Source organism: Ovis canadensis, chromosome 16 (assembly GCF_042477335.2).
Source record: "Ovis canadensis isolate MfBH-ARS-UI-01 breed Bighorn chromosome 16, ARS-UI_OviCan_v2, whole genome shotgun sequence".
Taxonomy (NCBI): Eukaryota; Metazoa; Chordata; class Mammalia; order Artiodactyla; family Bovidae; genus Ovis; species Ovis canadensis.
The window spans coordinates 36559090-36576628 of record NC_091260.1 but is presented as its reverse complement, the minus strand read 5'-3'; the positions used below and the strand labels follow the sequence as shown (position 1 = coordinate 36576628).

The 17539-nt window shown below is 39.4% G+C and overlaps 1 protein-coding gene across 6 annotated transcripts in view; it reads right to left on the bottom strand.

Annotated features, from left to right (window-relative positions):
* Nucleotides 1-17539, bottom strand: part of SLC38A9 (solute carrier family 38 member 9) — a 95981-nt gene that overhangs the window by 25528 nt on the left and 52914 nt on the right. For all 6 annotated transcript variants that reach the window (XM_069556520.1, XM_069556519.1, XM_069556517.1 and 3 more), the window contains exons 9-10: nucleotides 15706-15900; nucleotides 9033-9140 (exon numbers count right to left, since the gene is read on the bottom strand). In XM_069556520.1, coding sequence (XP_069412621.1) covers nucleotides 9033-9140; nucleotides 15706-15900 — 303 coding nt within the window. The remainder of the gene's footprint in view (nucleotides 1-9032; nucleotides 9141-15705; nucleotides 15901-17539) is intronic.

Below are 17539 nucleotides of genomic sequence, written 5' to 3'. Positions count from 1 at the left end.
GGGGGGGGGTTGGCCTCACCATTCAGCACATATGCTTTCCCTTAACCCATTTTCAGAACTGAGTCTTATCCCTACCCTTCTGTTGAGCTTGGCAAACCAAAGTCCATAGAGTACCTGATTTAGTTTCTTCCATCTCTTGCTAGATTGAAAAGGGAAGGGGGATGGATTATATCTAATTATTACTGATATAAACTTTCAAGGAATTCTCCCATTTTAAGCCCTTCTCCTTGTCTTTGCTTTCAGAGTTCCCAAATGTCTCCAAATACTGAGGCTTTCAAGGATTGTGTCATTCACATTGGCCCCCTCTCTAAAGGTATTTACATTTCAGCTTTCTCTGCTTTGCTGTCAATTACCAACCACGTACCAGCTTTCTAGCTTCTAAAAATCTGTTGCTGTCTCTCATTTGCTATTGTCTCTTCTGGAGAATTTCTTTGTGCTTGTTTTTTACATTTTTTAAAATATTGTTTTAATGGGATTTGGGAAGGAGTAGATATAAACCCATTTTCTCAATTATTTGAGCACTCATTATATGCTAGAAGTATCATAGATCTTGGGGATACAATAGTAATAGAGAAGCATAAAAAAACAAAGAATATTTCTCAGAGAGCGAACATTCTAGATACCCAGGTAAAAAAAATAAACACAGATATTTCATAACATCGGAACTTTCCAAATTCAAGAACCAAACAGATTCAGAAACATTTTTAGGTAAGTCTCTTGTTATCTTAATGTCTGCAACTTTCTATCTGAAACTCGGGAGCCAAGTTGATTAGAATAACGAGTATGCCTCAATACTCCAACCAGTCAGAATCAGGAATTTAACATTTAGATAACCAGGGATATTTGCATGTAAGATTTGGTAGTGATGACAGTTCTAAAGAAAACAAAGAACAAGAAGGTGTGACAGCTGGTACAAAGTCAGGGAAAACCTCTCTAACAATACCAATCATGTAGAAACCTGAGAAAAAGAGGACATTTTACGTACAAGGAATACTGAGTGCAAAGACTCTGAGCTAGGAGAGTGCTTGGCAATTTAGTAGAGCAGCAAGGAAGGCAGTGTTGTTGGAGTAGACTGAATGAGTGGAAAGTAATAGGGAAAGAAATCAGAGAGAAAGCCAGGAGTCACATTCAACAGGGCCTATTGCTCAGTCGTGTCCAACTCTTTGCGACCCCATGAATCACAGCACGCCAGGCCTCCCTGTCCATTACCAACTCCCAGAGTTCACTCAGACTCATGGCTATCGAGTCAGTGATGCCATCCAGCCATCTCATCCTCTGTCGTCCCCTTCTCCTCCTGCCCCCAATCCCTTCCAGCATCAGAATCTTTTCCAATGAGTCAACTCTTCACATGAGGTGGCCAAAGTACTGGAGTTTCAGCTTTAGCATCATTCCTTCCAAAGAAATCCCAGGGCTGATCTCCTTCAGAATGGACTGGTTGGATCTCCTTGCAGTCCAAGGGACTCTCAAGAGTCTTCTCCAACACCACAGTTCAAAAGCATCAATTCTTCAGCGCTCAGCTTTCTTCACAGTCCAACTCTCACATCCATACTTGACCACAGGAAAAACCAAAGCCTTGACTAGATGGACCTTAGTTGGCAAAGTAATGTCTCTGCTTTTGAATATGCTATCTAGGTTGGTCATAACTTTTCTTCCAAGGAGTAAGCATCTTTAAATTTCATGGCTGCAATCACCATCTGCAGTGATTTTGGAGCCCCAAAAAACAAAGGCTGACACTGTTTCCACTGTTTCCCCATCTATTTCCCATGAAGTGATGGGACCGGATGCCATGATCTTCGTTTTCTGAATGTTGAGCTTCAAGCCAACTTTTTCACTCTCCTCTTTCACTTTCATCAAGAGGCTTTTTAGTTCCTCTTCACTTTCTGCCATAAGGGTGGTGTCATCTGCATATCTGAGGTTACTAATATTTCTCCTGGCAATCTTTATTCCAGCTTGTGTTTCTTCCAGTCCAGCGTTTCTCATGATGTACTCTGCATATAAGTTAAATAAGCAGGGTGACAATATACAGCCTTGACGTACTCCTTTTCCTATTTGGAACCAGTCTGTTGTTCCATGTCCAGTTCTAACTGTTGCTTCCTGACCTGCATACAGATTTCTCAAGAGGGTGGTCAGATGGTCTGGACTTGCCTCTATTCTGAATAAGATGGGAAACCACTAGAGGCTTTTGAAGGTTATGTTTTAAAAATAAACTCTATCTGCTAGGTGTGGAACAGACTATGGAGAAGGAGACAAAGTGGAAACAGTGAGGGTAGTTATGAGGCTACTTCAGTAATCTGGCTGAGAGAGTAGGAGCTTAACATAGTTCTTTTTTGGTAGAAATGATAAGAAATAGTCAGATTCTCAATTTATTTTGAAAGCAGAAGGTCAGTTGTGCAGATATTGGTGGAGGGGAAGTGGAAAAGAAGAACAGTCAGGTATGACTCCTAGGTGTTTGGCCTGGTCAAGTGGTAAACTGGTGCTACCATTTTCTGAGAATGAGAAGCCTGGGAGAAGAGCAGGTTAAGCAGGCTGGTGGGAGGGGGTGGATGAGGGAGAAAACAATTATTGGATTTTTGTAAATTAAGAATGCAAAGTGGACATCCAAGAAGAAGCAGCTAGATACATGGGTATGGATTTCAGTAGAGAGATCTGAGCTAGAGATAAAAAAATTGGGATTGGTCATCATCTATGATGACAACATATAAAGCTAGGTGACTAGATGACATTATTTAGGGAATAAAGGTAGAGAGAAGGGGAGTTTGTGTCTAAACCAGATGACTATCATTTAGAGGTCAGAGATAAGAAAAGGAACAGTTATGTAGAAGAGTCAAGAGAGAATAGGGTTTTAGAAGTTAAGTAAATAAAGTGTTTTAAGATGGAAGACGTGGCCAAATGTGCCCAATGCTGCTTATAGGTTGAGTAAGAAGAGGTATGGGACTTGGTCCTGGGGTTTGGAAAGATGAAGTCATTGGTCATCAGGCATGGAGTGACTGGAGCAAAAGCCTAACAGAAGTGAGTCCAAGGCAAAATGGAAGAAGTGGAGACAGCACAGACAATGCTTACAAAGTTTTTCTTTCAAAAGAAGTAACAGTTACAGGGAATGGGGTTATACGAGTTTTTGTTTTTAGACTGGGAAACATGTTTGTATACTAGTAGGAATAGTTCAGTAGGAAAAATCTGATAACGCATGATTAAAAAAGAAAGGATAACAGCAAAAAGTAAAGTCCCTGAGTAGGCAGGAAAGGATAGAATGAAATACATGAGCAGGTTTTTCTTGTCATTTTTCCAATTACTTGGGAAGAAGGGTGATGGGATCTACTTACTGAACCAAAAAATGAATTTTTAGAAACAAGAGTACATAAAGATTCAATTAGACCCAGAAGTTTATGAGAATTCTTCATCAGGACAGTAAAGATTCACACCCTCCAAGTTCTCTGATTTTTAATCAGCCTTTACTGAGAAAGATTTATGACATATTTTCTTTATTGAAAAATTCTTCAATCACAGTAAGTCTCAGAGCCATAAATATTTATAAAAACTCCTTTTAGTCCTCATGATTCTCCTTTCATATCATTTAGAAATAAAGCAAAGTGAAATAAATGGCTTGATAACTACTTAAATGTTTCTCTTTTCCATCTTCTAAAAAACTATTAATATTCTCCCTTTCTTTCATATTTATCTCTAATGGTCTATCATTAGCAGGAACTTTTATCACTAAGTCTAAATATAAATCATCATGAATCTACTTTTAGAAAATAGACTATTTTTATTAATCAGTGGAAGAAGTAACTTAAAGTTGCCATTTTTATCACCATCCAATTTTAAATATAATCTGTGAGAGAAGGATGCCTTTCAAGCCCAGTGCTTCCTTTATTCTGAATTTAAACTGACTTTTTAGTCTTTGTGGGCTTCTGATAGAAATTTAAAAAATTAAAGTTGATGCAGCCAGATGAACTAAAAATAAGTAACCATGGTAACACAGACAACGACTTCCAATGATCACCAACTCAGCACACTTGGAGAACTCAAGAATGTTGTAATAAATGAAACAAAGGAAGACAACTCTAATTGTAGGCTTTAAAGACAAACCTGAGAAATTGAATAAAGACTTGAAATCTACACTGCCAGAATCAACAGTTGAAGAATGGAAGGAAAGCAGTCTTTCTAAACCAACAACAGGATTTTGTACTAATTTCTTTCTCCTTACCAGTTTTTAAGATACAAGCATAATAGCCACTTCTATTTTCTAGTCTGCCTCCTCATTTAGCATTATCGATTCATTGCTTTGGACTTCCCCGGTAGCTCAGCTGATAAAGAATCTGCTTGCAATGTAGAAGACCTGAGTTCGATTCCTGGGTTGGAGGATTCCCTGGAGATGGGTTAAGCTACCCACTTCAGTATTCTTGGGCTTCCCTGGTGGCTCAGATGGTAAAGAATCCTGCCTGCAATGTGGGACACCTGGGTTTGATCCCTCAGATGCCCTTCTATCATATTCAAAATACTCTAAATTTGGGTGAAACAAAAAATTGCTATGGGGTAAAAAAAAAGGAGGAAAAGAACACTTAATAATCACCATCTTAATTAGTCTGAAAAACATCAACATTAAAAGAAAAAACCCATAAAGGGAACAATGATGTTAATTACCAGCATTTAGTTCAGTTCAGTCGCTCAGTCATGTACGACTCTTTGCGACCTCATGGAATGCAGTACGCCAGGCTTCCCTGTCCATCACCAACTCTTGGAGTGTGCTCAAACTCATGTCAATTGAGTAGGTGATGCCATCCAACCACCTCATCCTCTGTCATCCCTTTCTCCTCCTGCCTTAAATCTCTCCCAGCATCAAGGCCTTTTCCAGTGAGTCAATTCATCACATCAGGTGGACGAAGTATTGGAGCTTCAGCTTCAGCATCAGCCCTTCCAATGAATATTCAGGTTTGATTTCCTTTAGGATTGATTGGTTTGATCTCCTTGCAGTCCAAGGGTCTCTCCAGAGTCTTCTAAAACACCACAGTTCAAAAGCATCAATTCTTCAGCATGCAGCTTTCTTTATGGTCCAACACTCACATCCATACATGACTACTGGAAAAACCATAGCCTTGACTAAATGGTCCTTTGTTGGCAAAGTAATGTCTCTGCTTTAGGTTGGTCATGGCTTTTCTTCCAAGGAGCAAGCATCTTTTGATTTCATGGCTGCAGTCACCATTTGCAGTGATTTTGGAGCCCCCAAAATAAAGTCTGTCACTGTTTCCATTGTTTCCCCATCTATTTGCCATGAAGTGATGGGACTGGATGCCATGATCTTAATTTTCTGAATGTTGAGTTTTAAGCCAACTTTTTCCCTTTCCCTTTTCACCTTCATCAAGAGGCTCTTTAGTTCCTCTTTGCTTTCTGCCATAAGGGTGGTGTTATCTGCATATCTGAGGTTACCATTATTTCTCCCGGCAATCTTGATTCCAGCTTGTGCTTCATCCAGCCCAGTATTTTGCATGATGTACTCTACATATAAGTTAAGTAAGCAGAATGACAATATAGAGCCTTGACGTATTCCTTTCCCAATATGGAACTAGTCCGTTGTACCATGTCCAGTTCTAATTGTTCCTTCTTGACCTGCACACAGATTTCTCAGGAGGCAGGTTAGGTGGTCTGATATTCCCATCTCTTTCAGAATTTTCCACAGTTTATTTATTGTGATCCACACAGTCAAAGGCTTTGGTGTAGTCAATAAAGCAGAAGTAGATGCTTTTCTAGAACTCTCTTACTTTTTCGATGATCCAGCAAATGTTGGCAATTTGATCTCTGGCTGTTCTGCCTTTTCTAAAACCAGCTTGAACATATGGAAGCTCTTGGTTCACATACTGTTGAAGCCTGGCTTGGAGAATTTGGAGCATTACTTTGCGAACATGTGAGATGAGTACAATTGTGTGGTAGTTTGAACATTCTTTGGCATAGCCTTTCTTTGGGATTGGAATGAAAACTGACCTTTTCCAGTCCTGTGACCACTGCTGAATTTTCCAATTTGCTGGCATATTGAGTGTAGCACTTTCACAGCATCATCTGTTAGGATCTGAAATAGGTCAACTGGAATTCCATCATCTTCACTAGCTTTGTTCCTAGTGATGCTTCCTAAGGCCCATTTGACTTCACATTCCAGGATGTCTGGCTCTAGGTGAGTGATCACACCATTGTGGTTATCTGGGTCATTAAGACTTTTAAAAAATATTTTTATATAGTTATTCTGTGCATTCTTGCCACCTTTTCTTAATATCTTCAGCTTCAGTTAGGTCCATACTGTTTCTGTCCTTTATTGTGCCCATCTTTCCATGAAATGTTCCCTCAGTATCTCTAATTTTCCTGAAGAGATCTCTAGTGTTCCCATTCTTTGTTTTCCTCTATTTCTTTGCATTGAATCACTGAGGAAGGCTTTCTTATTTCTCCTTGCTATTAACTCTGCATTCAGATGGGTATATCTTTCCTTTTCCCCTTTGCCTTTAGCTTCTCTTCTTTTCTCAGCTATTTGTAAGGCCTCCTCAGCTAACCATTTTGCATTTCTTTTTCATGGGGATGGTCTTGGTCACCAAGTTCTTCAGGTACAGTGTGTATCAGATCTAATTCCTTGAATTTATTTGTCACTTTTACTGTATAATCATAAGGGATTTGACTTTAGGTCATGCCTGAATGAACCAGTGAATTTCCCTACTTTCTTCCATTTAACTCTGAATTTTGCAATAAGGAGTTCAAGATCTGAGCCACAGTCAGCTCCTGGTCTTGTTTCTGCTGACTGTATAGAGCTTCTCCATCTTTCGTTGCAAAGAATATAATCTGATTTTGGTATTGACCATCTGGTGATGTCCATGTGCAGAGTTGTCTCTTGTGTTGTTGGAAGAGGGTGTTTACTATGACCAGTGAGTTCTCTTGGCAAAACTCTGTTAGCCTTTGCCCTGCTTCATTCTGTACTCCAAGGCCAAACTTGCCCGTTACTCCAGTATCTCCTGACTTCCTATGCATTCCAGTCCCCTATGATAAAGAGGACATCCTATTTTGGTGTTAGTTCTAAAAGGTCTTGTAGGTCTTCATAGAACCATTCAACTTCAGCTTCTTCAGCATTAGTGGTTGGGGCATAGACTTGGATTACTATGATACTGAATTGTTTACCTTGGAATCAAACAGAGATCATTCTGTCATTTTGAGATTTCAGCCAAGTACTGCATTTTGGACTCTTTTGTTGACTATGAGGGCTACTCCATTTCTTCTAAGGGATTCTTGGCCACAGTAGCAGATATAATGGTCATCGGAGTTAAATTCTCCCATTCCGGTCCATTTTAGTTCACTGAGTCCTAAAATGTCGATGTTCACTCTTGCCATCTCCTGTTTAACCACTTCCAGTTTACCTTGATTCATGGATCTAACATTCTGGGTTCCCATGTAATACTGTTCTTTACAGCATCAGACTTTACTTTCATTCCTAGTCACATCCACAACTGGGTGTTGTTTTTGCTTTGGCTCCATCTCTTCATTCTTTCTGGAGTTATTTCTTCACTCTTCTCCAATAGTATATTGGGCACCTATCGACCTGGGGAGTTCATCTTTCAGTGACACATCTTTTTGCCTTTTCATACTGTTCATGGAGTTCTCAAAGCAAGAATACTGAAGTGGTTTGCCATTCCCTTCTCTAGTGGACCACATTTTGTCAGAACTATCCACAGTGACCCATCTGTCTTGGGTGGCCCTACACAGCATGGCTCACAGTTTCATTGAGTTAGACAAGGCTGTGGTCCATGTGATCAATTTGCTTAGTTTTCTGTGACTATGGTTTTCATTCTGTCTGCCCTCTGATAAAAAAGGATAAGACACTTATGGAAGCTTCCTGATGGGAGAGACTGACTGTGGAGGAAACTGGTTCTTATTCTAATGGGTGGGGCCATGCTCAGGAAATCTTTAATCCAATTTTCTTTTGATGGGTGGGGCTGTGTTCCATCTCTGTTGTTTGGTCTGAGACTCCTGGACACTCAAAGGCAAGTCTGACTCAGTCTCTTGTGGGCACAATGCTCCTTTTTCCTGGCCCTGGTGTTCACAAGGTTTTGTTCGTGCCCTCCAAGAATCTGTTCCCCCAGTCCTTTGGAAGTTCTGTAATCAAATCCGCTGTCTCCAAAGTCAAATTGCCTGGGGGTTCTCAGTCCCGTTGCCCAAATCTCAAGTTGGGAAATCTGTAGTGGGTCCTAGAACTTTCTTAACACTGCAAGAATTTCTTCAGTATAATCATTCTGCAACAAGATGGAGGAGTAGAAGAACATGTGCTCATCTCTTGCAAGAACTCCAAAATTGCAACTTGCTGCTGAACTATTATTGACAGGAGAATGTTGGATCCCACCAAAAAAAGATATACCCAAGTCCAAGGGCAAAGGAAAAGCCCCAACAAAATGGCAGGAGGGGTGAAATTGCATTTAGAATCAAACCCCCTACCCACCCGAGATGCTTCCAACTGTGTGCGCACCAGGACCCAGAGGTCCCACAGAGACTGAGCCAGACCTGCCTTTGAGTGTTTGAGTGTCTCCTGTGGAGGCACGAGTCAGCAGTGGCCTGCCACAGGGATAGGGGCTCTGGCTGCAGCAGACCTGGGTCACGTGGTATTACCCACCATAGAACCACCAAGCAGATGACCTACAATTACTAGTATTATCCAGATATATTTATTACTATGTTCTAAGTCTCTAAAATTCTAGGGTTATGCCTTCTCAGAGACGTCTAGAGAATGAGTTCTTGATTTTTCAATTGCTCTGTGACTTTTAACTCCCAAGTAGAAATGACAAAGGGTCCTGGTTATCCCCAACTGCAAGAAAACCATAGTAATTTCAACTGTATTTCTGGTTTTAGCTTAACAGCATTAATAAAAAGTGCTCATCATAAAAGCTATGATTATTTGTTTTATAGTAACAATAGCTAACAATAGTTAGCTAACTATTAATAGTTAGCTAATAGTTAACTAAAGATCACATTATTGTAATTCATTAATTCTTTATTTGACTGAAATAGCTCACCTGGGACAAAAAATTCTGTTGGTGTAAACCAATGAAACTCCAAATGAAATCCCAAGCGAATAGCCTTCCAAGTGACAAGAAAAATCAAGTAGAGAACGGACACCGTGCCTGCAAGGAAAAATTCAGAAACCATTAATCATCTTTGTTTCACAGACTATTTCAAAATCAAATTTTGTTTCAACACTTTCAGCAAAGTTTGGAAAATTAGCATTAGTATTTATGCCCAGGTAAAGAGTCGGACACGACTGAGCAACTGAACTGAACTGAAGATCTAAAGAACAGAAACAAACCCTGGAAGATATCAGAAAACAAAGCTATGTAGTAGGCCTGAGAGGTTATGAGCTGAATTTAGGCTCTGATACATGTAGAGAGTTTATTATAAGATTGCAAGGTTATTTAGGAAAAAAACAAAACACAAAACTGACTTTTTTCTAATTTGTCCGTGTGGCATGTGGGATCTTCGTTCCCCAACCAGGGATAGAACCTGCACTCCCTGAATTGGAAGCACGAAGTCTTAACCACTGGACCCGTGGAAGTCCCTGACTCTTATTCTCTGTATTAAAAGTTAGAGACAGCCAACAAGTTGGGAAAAATCTGTCAAAATATTTAGTGTAAGATAGTAGAAAGTAAAGAAAGAGAAGTAGTAAATGTGGATCATAAACTTATTTGAGAATGGTAGTAAGTCAAACAGTCCATGAACAATCTGATCTAGAATCTAGATGAAGTTTTGGTTGCATAGTACTACTCGCTCCATGGAAAGATTTCAGATTCCATTCACTGTGTGTACAGTGAACACCTACTTTATGCAGGGTAAAGTGGGCATTCAGAATTTCAGGATTTTTTAGTAGTTTGGAAGCTAGAGGATTTAAAGAATTAAGTCCAGTCACTATTGAGCAGAGTCAAGAGATCCAGGATGGTTTTTAGAGGAATTAGATTCTGATTTCTCTGAAGAAGAAATGCGTAGTTTTAAAAGAGAAAGTTTTGCCAAGAGAAAGGGCAAAAACAAAATATCTTAAGGAGGTGGAGAATAATTTAACCTGGTTAGAAGCCTAGTGATTGTTTTGCCCAATTGAGCAAGTTCTTTTGTAAGTTCACAAGCTAACTTTTAAAGATCTATTCCATAGGAAAGTTGGCCAGCAAATCAGGAAACCACAAATGAGCTCTATAAGCTCTACTGTGGGTTTGGAGGTTAGCTGATTTAGAAAGGATGCATACAGGAGGCTGAAGTTTATATAACCACAACTCTTCATTTTCTGTGTGTGTCTGTTGTAGTCTCATGGTGAATTTTGTTATGAAGCTAAGGTATAGAGAAATATCCTTACTTCCTTCTTTGGTCTTTTGAAAACCCCAAAAGCCATCTCTTTGATGTAATCTAATTTTTTCATACTCTAGTCTGCCTACCAAGAGACCATACCTACAGGGAGAAGGTGAAATCCTATTATCTATTTGGGTTAACAGTTCTTTTTGAATGATACCTTGTCTTTAGTTTGGAGAAGGCAGTGGCACCCCACTCCAGTACTCTTGCCTGGAAAATCCCATGGACGGAGGAGCCTGGTAGGCTGCAGTCCATGGGGTTGCTAAGAGTTGGACGCGACTGAGCAACTTCACTTTCACTTTCATACATTGGAGAAGGAAATGGCAACCCACTCCAGGGTTCTTGCCTGGAGAATCCCAGGGACGGGGGAGCTTGGTGGGTTGCCGTCCATGGGGTCGCACAGAGTCGGACATGACTGAAGCGGCTTAGCAGTAGCAGCTTGTCTTTAGTTAACCAGATCTGAGCTTTCATAGGGGTTCCTTTTATGAAATTTCTTCAGTGATTTCAGAAATTTCTGAAAAACAGGTCTCACAAAAAAAGTCTGTTCCTTTAAAGTTAGTGTTGAAAAGAAAGAAGGAGCACTGAGGAACAGAGAAAAACCAGAATAAGCCTAAGGCGCTTCAGCTAGAGAACAATATTCAAGGTTCAAAGTCAAGTGATGGGGGCAGTCCTAAGATGGCGGAGGAATAGGACAGGGAGACCACTTTCTCCCCCACAAATTCATCAAAAGAACATTTGAACGCTGAGTAAATTCCACAAAACAACTGCTGAATGCCAGCAGAGGACATCAGGCACCCAGAAAAGGAGCCCACTGTCTTCGAAAGGAAGTAGGAAAAAATATAAAAGATAAAAAGAGAGGCAAAAGAGGTAGGGACAGAGCTCCGTCCTGGAAAGGGAGTTTTAAAAAAGAGAGAAGTTTCCAAACACCAGGAAACACTCTCACTGCCGAGTCTGTGGTGAGCCTTGGAACCACAGAGGGCAACATAACTGGTAGGAAAAATAAATAAATAATTTAAACCCACAGATTACATGCCCAATGGTAACTCCCCCAGTGGAGAAGCAGCGTAGATGCCTGCATCCGCCACTAGCATGCGGGGGCTGGGCAGGGATGTGCAGGCTGCATTGCTTAGAGTAAGGACCGGGCCTGAATGCCCCAAGGGCAATCTGAGGGAACTAACTTGGGATAGCAAACCAGAGTGTGGTATAGATACCACATGGAAAAACCATAACCTAAGATGCTGTCAGGCCCACTCACAGAACAAAGGACTGAGCAGAGCTAGCCCCCTGCAGGCCAGCCCATCCCCCTCCGGTGACAGGCAGGAGAGGGCAGCCAGAACCGGAAGGGGGCAATTGCGGCCCCAGAGAGGCATTATCTACCAAACTGCGAGCAGGCTTCGTTGCTAACCAAGACTTCTTGGAATTCTGGACGGTCAACATCTGCCTGAGAAGGTGCGCTGGTTGTACATCCAGAACACCCAGCAGCAGGGACAGGGGAGGTGATAAGTCGCAATACAGGCATACCTCAAGAAACAAGAAAAAAGTCAAATAAATAACCTAACTACACCTAAAGCAACTAGAAAAGGAAGAAATGAAGAATCCCAGGGTTAGTAGAAGGAAAGAAATCTTAAAAATTAGGGCAGAAATAAATACAAAAGAAACAAAAGAGGCCATAGCAAAAATCAACAAAGCCAAAAAAGCTGGTTCTTTGAAAGGATAAATAAAATTGACAAACCATTTGCCAGACTCATCAAGAAACAAAGAGAGAAAAATCAAATCAATAAAATTAGAAATGAAAATGGAGAGATCACAACAGACAACACAGAAATACAAAGGATCATAAGAGACTACTATCAGCAATTATATGCCAATAAAATGGACAACGTGGAAGAAATGGACAAATTCTTAGACAAGTACAACTTTCCAAAACTGAACCAGGAAGAAATAAAAAATCTTAACAGACCCATCACAAGCACGGAAATTGAAACTGTAATCAGAAATCTGCCAGCAAACAAAAGCCCAGGTCCAGACGGCTTCACAGCTGAATTCTACCAAAAATTTAGAGAAGAGCTAACACCTATCCTCCTCAAACTCTTCCATAAAATTGCAGAGGAAGGTAAACTTCCAAACTCATTCTATGAGGCCACCATCACCCTGATACCAAAACCTGACAAAGATGCCACAAAAAAAGAAAACTACAGGCCAATATCACTGATGAACATAGATGCAAAAATCCTTAACAAAATTCTAGTAATCAGAAGCCAACAACACATTAAAAAGATCATACACCATGACCAAGTGGGCTTTATCCCACGGATGCAAGGATTCTTCAATATCCGCAAATCAATCAATGTAATTCACCACATTAACAAATTGAAAAATAAAAGCCATGTGATTATCTCAATACATGCAGAGAAAGCCTTTGACAAAATTCAACATCCATTCATGATTAAAAAAAAAACTCTCCAGAAAGCAGGAATAGAAGGGACATACCTCAACATATATATGACAAACCCACAGCAAACATTATCCTCAATGGTGAAAAACTGAAAGCATTTCCCCTAAAGTCAGGAACAAGACAAGGGTGCCCACTTGCACCACTACTATTCAACATAATTTTGGAAGTTTTGGCCACAGCAATCAGAGCAGAAAAAGAAATAAAAGGAATCCAAATTGGAAAAGAAGAAGTAAGACTCTCACTGTATGCAGATGACATGATCCTCTACATGAAAACCCTAAAGACTCCACCAGAAAATTACTAGAGCTAATCAATGAATATAGCAAAGTTGCAGGATACAAAATCAACACACAGAAATCCCTTGCATTCCTATACACTAATAATGAGAAAATAGAAAGAGAAATTAAGGAAACAATTCCATTCACCATTGCAACAAAAAGAATAAAATACTTAGGAATATATCTACCTAAAGAAACAAAGTGAAAGTGAAAGTGAAGTCGCTCAGTCATGTCCAGCTCTTTGCGACCCATGGACTGTAGCCCACCAAGCTCCTCTGTCCATGGGATTCTCCAGGCAAGAATACTGGAGTGGATTGCCATTTCCTTCTCCAAAACAAAAGACCTATATATAGAAAACTATAAAACACTGGTGAAAGAAATCAAAGAGGGCACTAACAGATGGAGAAATATACCACGTTCATGGATTGGAAGAATCAATATAGTGAAAATGAGTATACTACCCAAAGCAATATATAGATTCAATGCAATCCCTATCAAGCCACCAACAGTATTTTTCACAGAGCTAGAACAAATAATTTCACAATTAGTATGGAAATACAAAAAACCTTGAAAAGCCAAAGCAATCTTGAGAAAGAAGAATGAACTGGAGGAATCAACCTGACTGACTTCAGGCTCTACTACAAAGCCACAGTCATCAAGACAGTATGGTACTGGTACAAAGACAGAAATATAGATCAATGGAACAAAATAGAAAGCCCAGAGATAAACTCACACACCTATGGACACCTTATCTTTGACAAAGGAGGCAAGAATATACAATGGAGAAAAGAGAATCTCTTTAACAAGTGGTGCTGGGAAAACTGGTCAACCACTTGTAAAAGAATGAAACTAGGACACTTTCTAATACCATACACAAAAATAAACTCAAAATGGATTAAAGATCTAAACATAAGACCAGAAACTATAAAACTCCTAGAGGAGAACGTAGGCAAAACACTCTCCGACATAAATCACAGCAGGATCCTCTATGACCTACCTCCCAGAATATTGGCAATGAAAGCAAAAATAAACAAATGGGACCTAATTAAAATTACAAGTTTCTGCACAACAAAGGAAACTATAAGCAAGGTGAAAAGACAGCCTTCAGAATGGGAGAAAATAATAGCAAATGAAGCAACTGACAAACAACTAATCTCAAAAATATACAAGCAACTCCTACAGCTCAGTTCCAGAAAAATAAATGATCCAACCAAAAACTGGGCCAAAGAACTAAACAGACAGTTCTCCAAAGAAGACCTATAGATGGCTAACAAACACATGAAAAGATGCTCAACATCACTCATTATGAGAGAAATGCAAATCAAAACCACAATGAGGTACCATTTCACACCAGTCAGAATGGCTGCGATCCAAAAGTCTACAAGCAATAAATGCTGGAGAGGGTGTGGAGAAAAGGGTACTCTCTTACACTGTTGGTGGGAATGCAAACTAGTACAGCCACTATGGAGAACAGTGTGGAGATTCCTTAAAAAACTGGAAATAGAACTGCCTTATGACCCAGCAATCCCACTGCTGGGCATACACACCGAGGAAACCAGAATTGAAAGAGACACGTGTACCCCAGTGTTCATCGCAGCACTGTTTATAACAGCCAGGACGTGGAAGCAACCTAGATGTCCATCAGCAGATGAATGGATAAGAAAGCTGTGGCACATATACACAATGGCGTATTACTCAGCCATTACAAAGAATACATTTGAATCAGTTCTAATGAGGTGGATGAAACTCGAGCCAATTATACAGAGGGAAGTAAGCCAGAAAGAAAAACACCAATACAAGTATACTAACGCATATATATGGAATTTAGAAAGATGGTAACGATAACCCTGTATGTGAGACAGCAAAAGAGACACAGATGTATAGAACAGTCTTTTGGACTCTGTGGGAGAGGGCGAGGGTGGGATGATTTGGGAGAATGGCATTGAAACATGCATAATATCATATGTGAAATGAATCGCCACTCCAGGTTTAATGCATGATGCTGGATGCTCGGGGCTGGTGCACTGGGATGACCCAGAGGGATGGTATGGGGAGGGAGGTGAAAGGGGGATTCAGGATGGGGAACACTTGTACACCCATGGCAGATTCATGTTGATGTATGGCAAAATCAATACAATATTGTAAAGTAATTAGCCTCCAATTAAAATAAATTTATATTTTTAAAAAAGTGATAATTCTTGTTTATACTCTTAAATAGAATCTGTAGGGAAAAAATATTCCATAATCTCCCTTAATAAGTTTTAACATTTCCAAACTTTAGAACTGAGAATTCCTATAATACTCACTTTGGATTTCTCCTGCTGAAATCTTAGTCAACTGCCAGTAGTTGTAGTGGAAATGAGGAATAGTTGTTCAGTAAAGATAGAATGGAAATCCCAGTAACTCATCTTTAAAAGGGACTTGGGCTTGAGATTGCCATCTCTATTTTTTTCTGTGCCAAACTTCATCAAGAAAAGCAAAAAGTAGCATAATATATATGTGAACAAATTAAACACAGATGAACAGGCCTGGAAGGTAACTATTTGGCTGGTCAGACCATATTCCCACAGAATTCAGCATGTATTCTACTATACAGAGGCTCTATAACAGAGTGCCTTGGCTTACCTAGGATGTTAAATTTTGAAAAAAATGAAGGAGATTTGAAATTAAGCAGTGGCAGAAGGAGCCCTATGAGGTAAAAGGGCACTGTCTTGGACTTATTCCACCACTTTTCAAACTGTTGGAGTTCTGAGTCACTGGCGTAGAAAATCATAGAGCTGTTGTCAGGATGGCCACTGCTCCTGGCACTTGGACAAATCACTGCAACAAGGAAGCAATAGATCAGAGGAGGCAACGAAGAAGAACAATGAGACTTACACTTGCTCTACCAACCTTACGTTTTACCATGAATATTAAGTTTCTCCTTTTGGGGAAAAAAAAATAGAGGGTTATGTTTGGATATATGTGGAGTCTTTTCAAATTTTTAGATTATTTATTTAAAAACTTTGAAGTATAGTTGATTTATAATGTTGTGTTAGTTTCAGGTATACAACATAGTGATTCAGATATTATTTTTCAGATTCTTTTCCACTATAGGTTATTACAAGATATTGAATATATTTTTCTGTGCTATATAGTAGGTCCTTGTGGTTTATCTATTTTATATGTAGTTATAATCAGAAAACTTTTACCTATCAATAATTAAAGGTAGAATGTTAGAAAATTTTGAGGTATAGCCTTGATTTCTACTTTCTACTGGAAACGATAAAATTATTCTACCAACTATCCTTCTGTCCCACTGCCAGAGAGAAAATATCAGGTTGGATGACATTTGGTCTTATTATTACAATCATATAAGACACATCATTCAAGGTAATTGTTCGTTTTGCTAATAACCCACACAAAGTCCACAGAACAGGTTTATTCTAACAATAAGCAAAATTGACGGGTTTGGAATAAAAAGTGGACACCATTGCCATGGTACTCTAATAACTGCTTAAAGCTTAAGAATCTTGAATCCCAGCAATCCAGAGTAACTGTCCTGGATGTTTCTCAGGCCTTAGAGCAGCTGAAAGCCCAAATGATATCCAGAGAACTGGGAAGTGAATAAAATGTATTTTTCCTAACACTGATCTACAAGTGGCAGTTTCTTCTGTTTGCAGAGAATACAAATCATTCTCACTGTGCTTCTAAGTTCATAATAGTACTTTTGCTAATAATCAGCTCTTTGTAAAGAATGTTTAATGCTGTAAAAAAATGCTGAGCAACAATTTTATTCTCTATCTGTTATTTGGCATGCCACAAAGCCAAACAGTTTTCTTAGTTAGCACTTTTAACCTGTATTTTTTTCCTTCTATGCTCCGGACAAAAGTAAATTAACTTGAATTTTTCCAGTGCTGATCAACTAGAGTGGTAAAGAACACAGGTTATGGAAGTAAACTGACTGAATAGTCTTCACTCTGTCACTCTACACACGTCACTAAATTCTCTGTGCCTTGGGAAGCCCAAGAATACTGGAATGGGTAGCCTATCCCTTTTCCGGGGGACTGTCCCAATTCAGGAATCGAACCAGGGTCTCCTGCACTGCAAGCAGATTCTTTATCAGCTGAGCTACCAGGGAAGCGCTATAGAAAATGAAGAGAACAGTACTACCTTATGAAGTTGCTGTAAAACATTTAGAACAATGCTTGCACACAGTAAGTATCCAATAATGTCTGCTGTAATTTCTAATATTTACTGAAACGGATTGCTTGATACTGTATTCAATACTTTGTTTAAAATAAACCAAAGAATTAAGAAGTGCTACTGTCAACATAAGATATCACTATGCAAAGTAAACTGACTTTGCTGATAAAGCTCTCCAAACTATTAGTGTAATTCTAATATTCATGAACTCAACAATGAACTGACTCTCTACTCAAGAAATCCTACTAGATAGTAATACACTAGTTTCATCAAT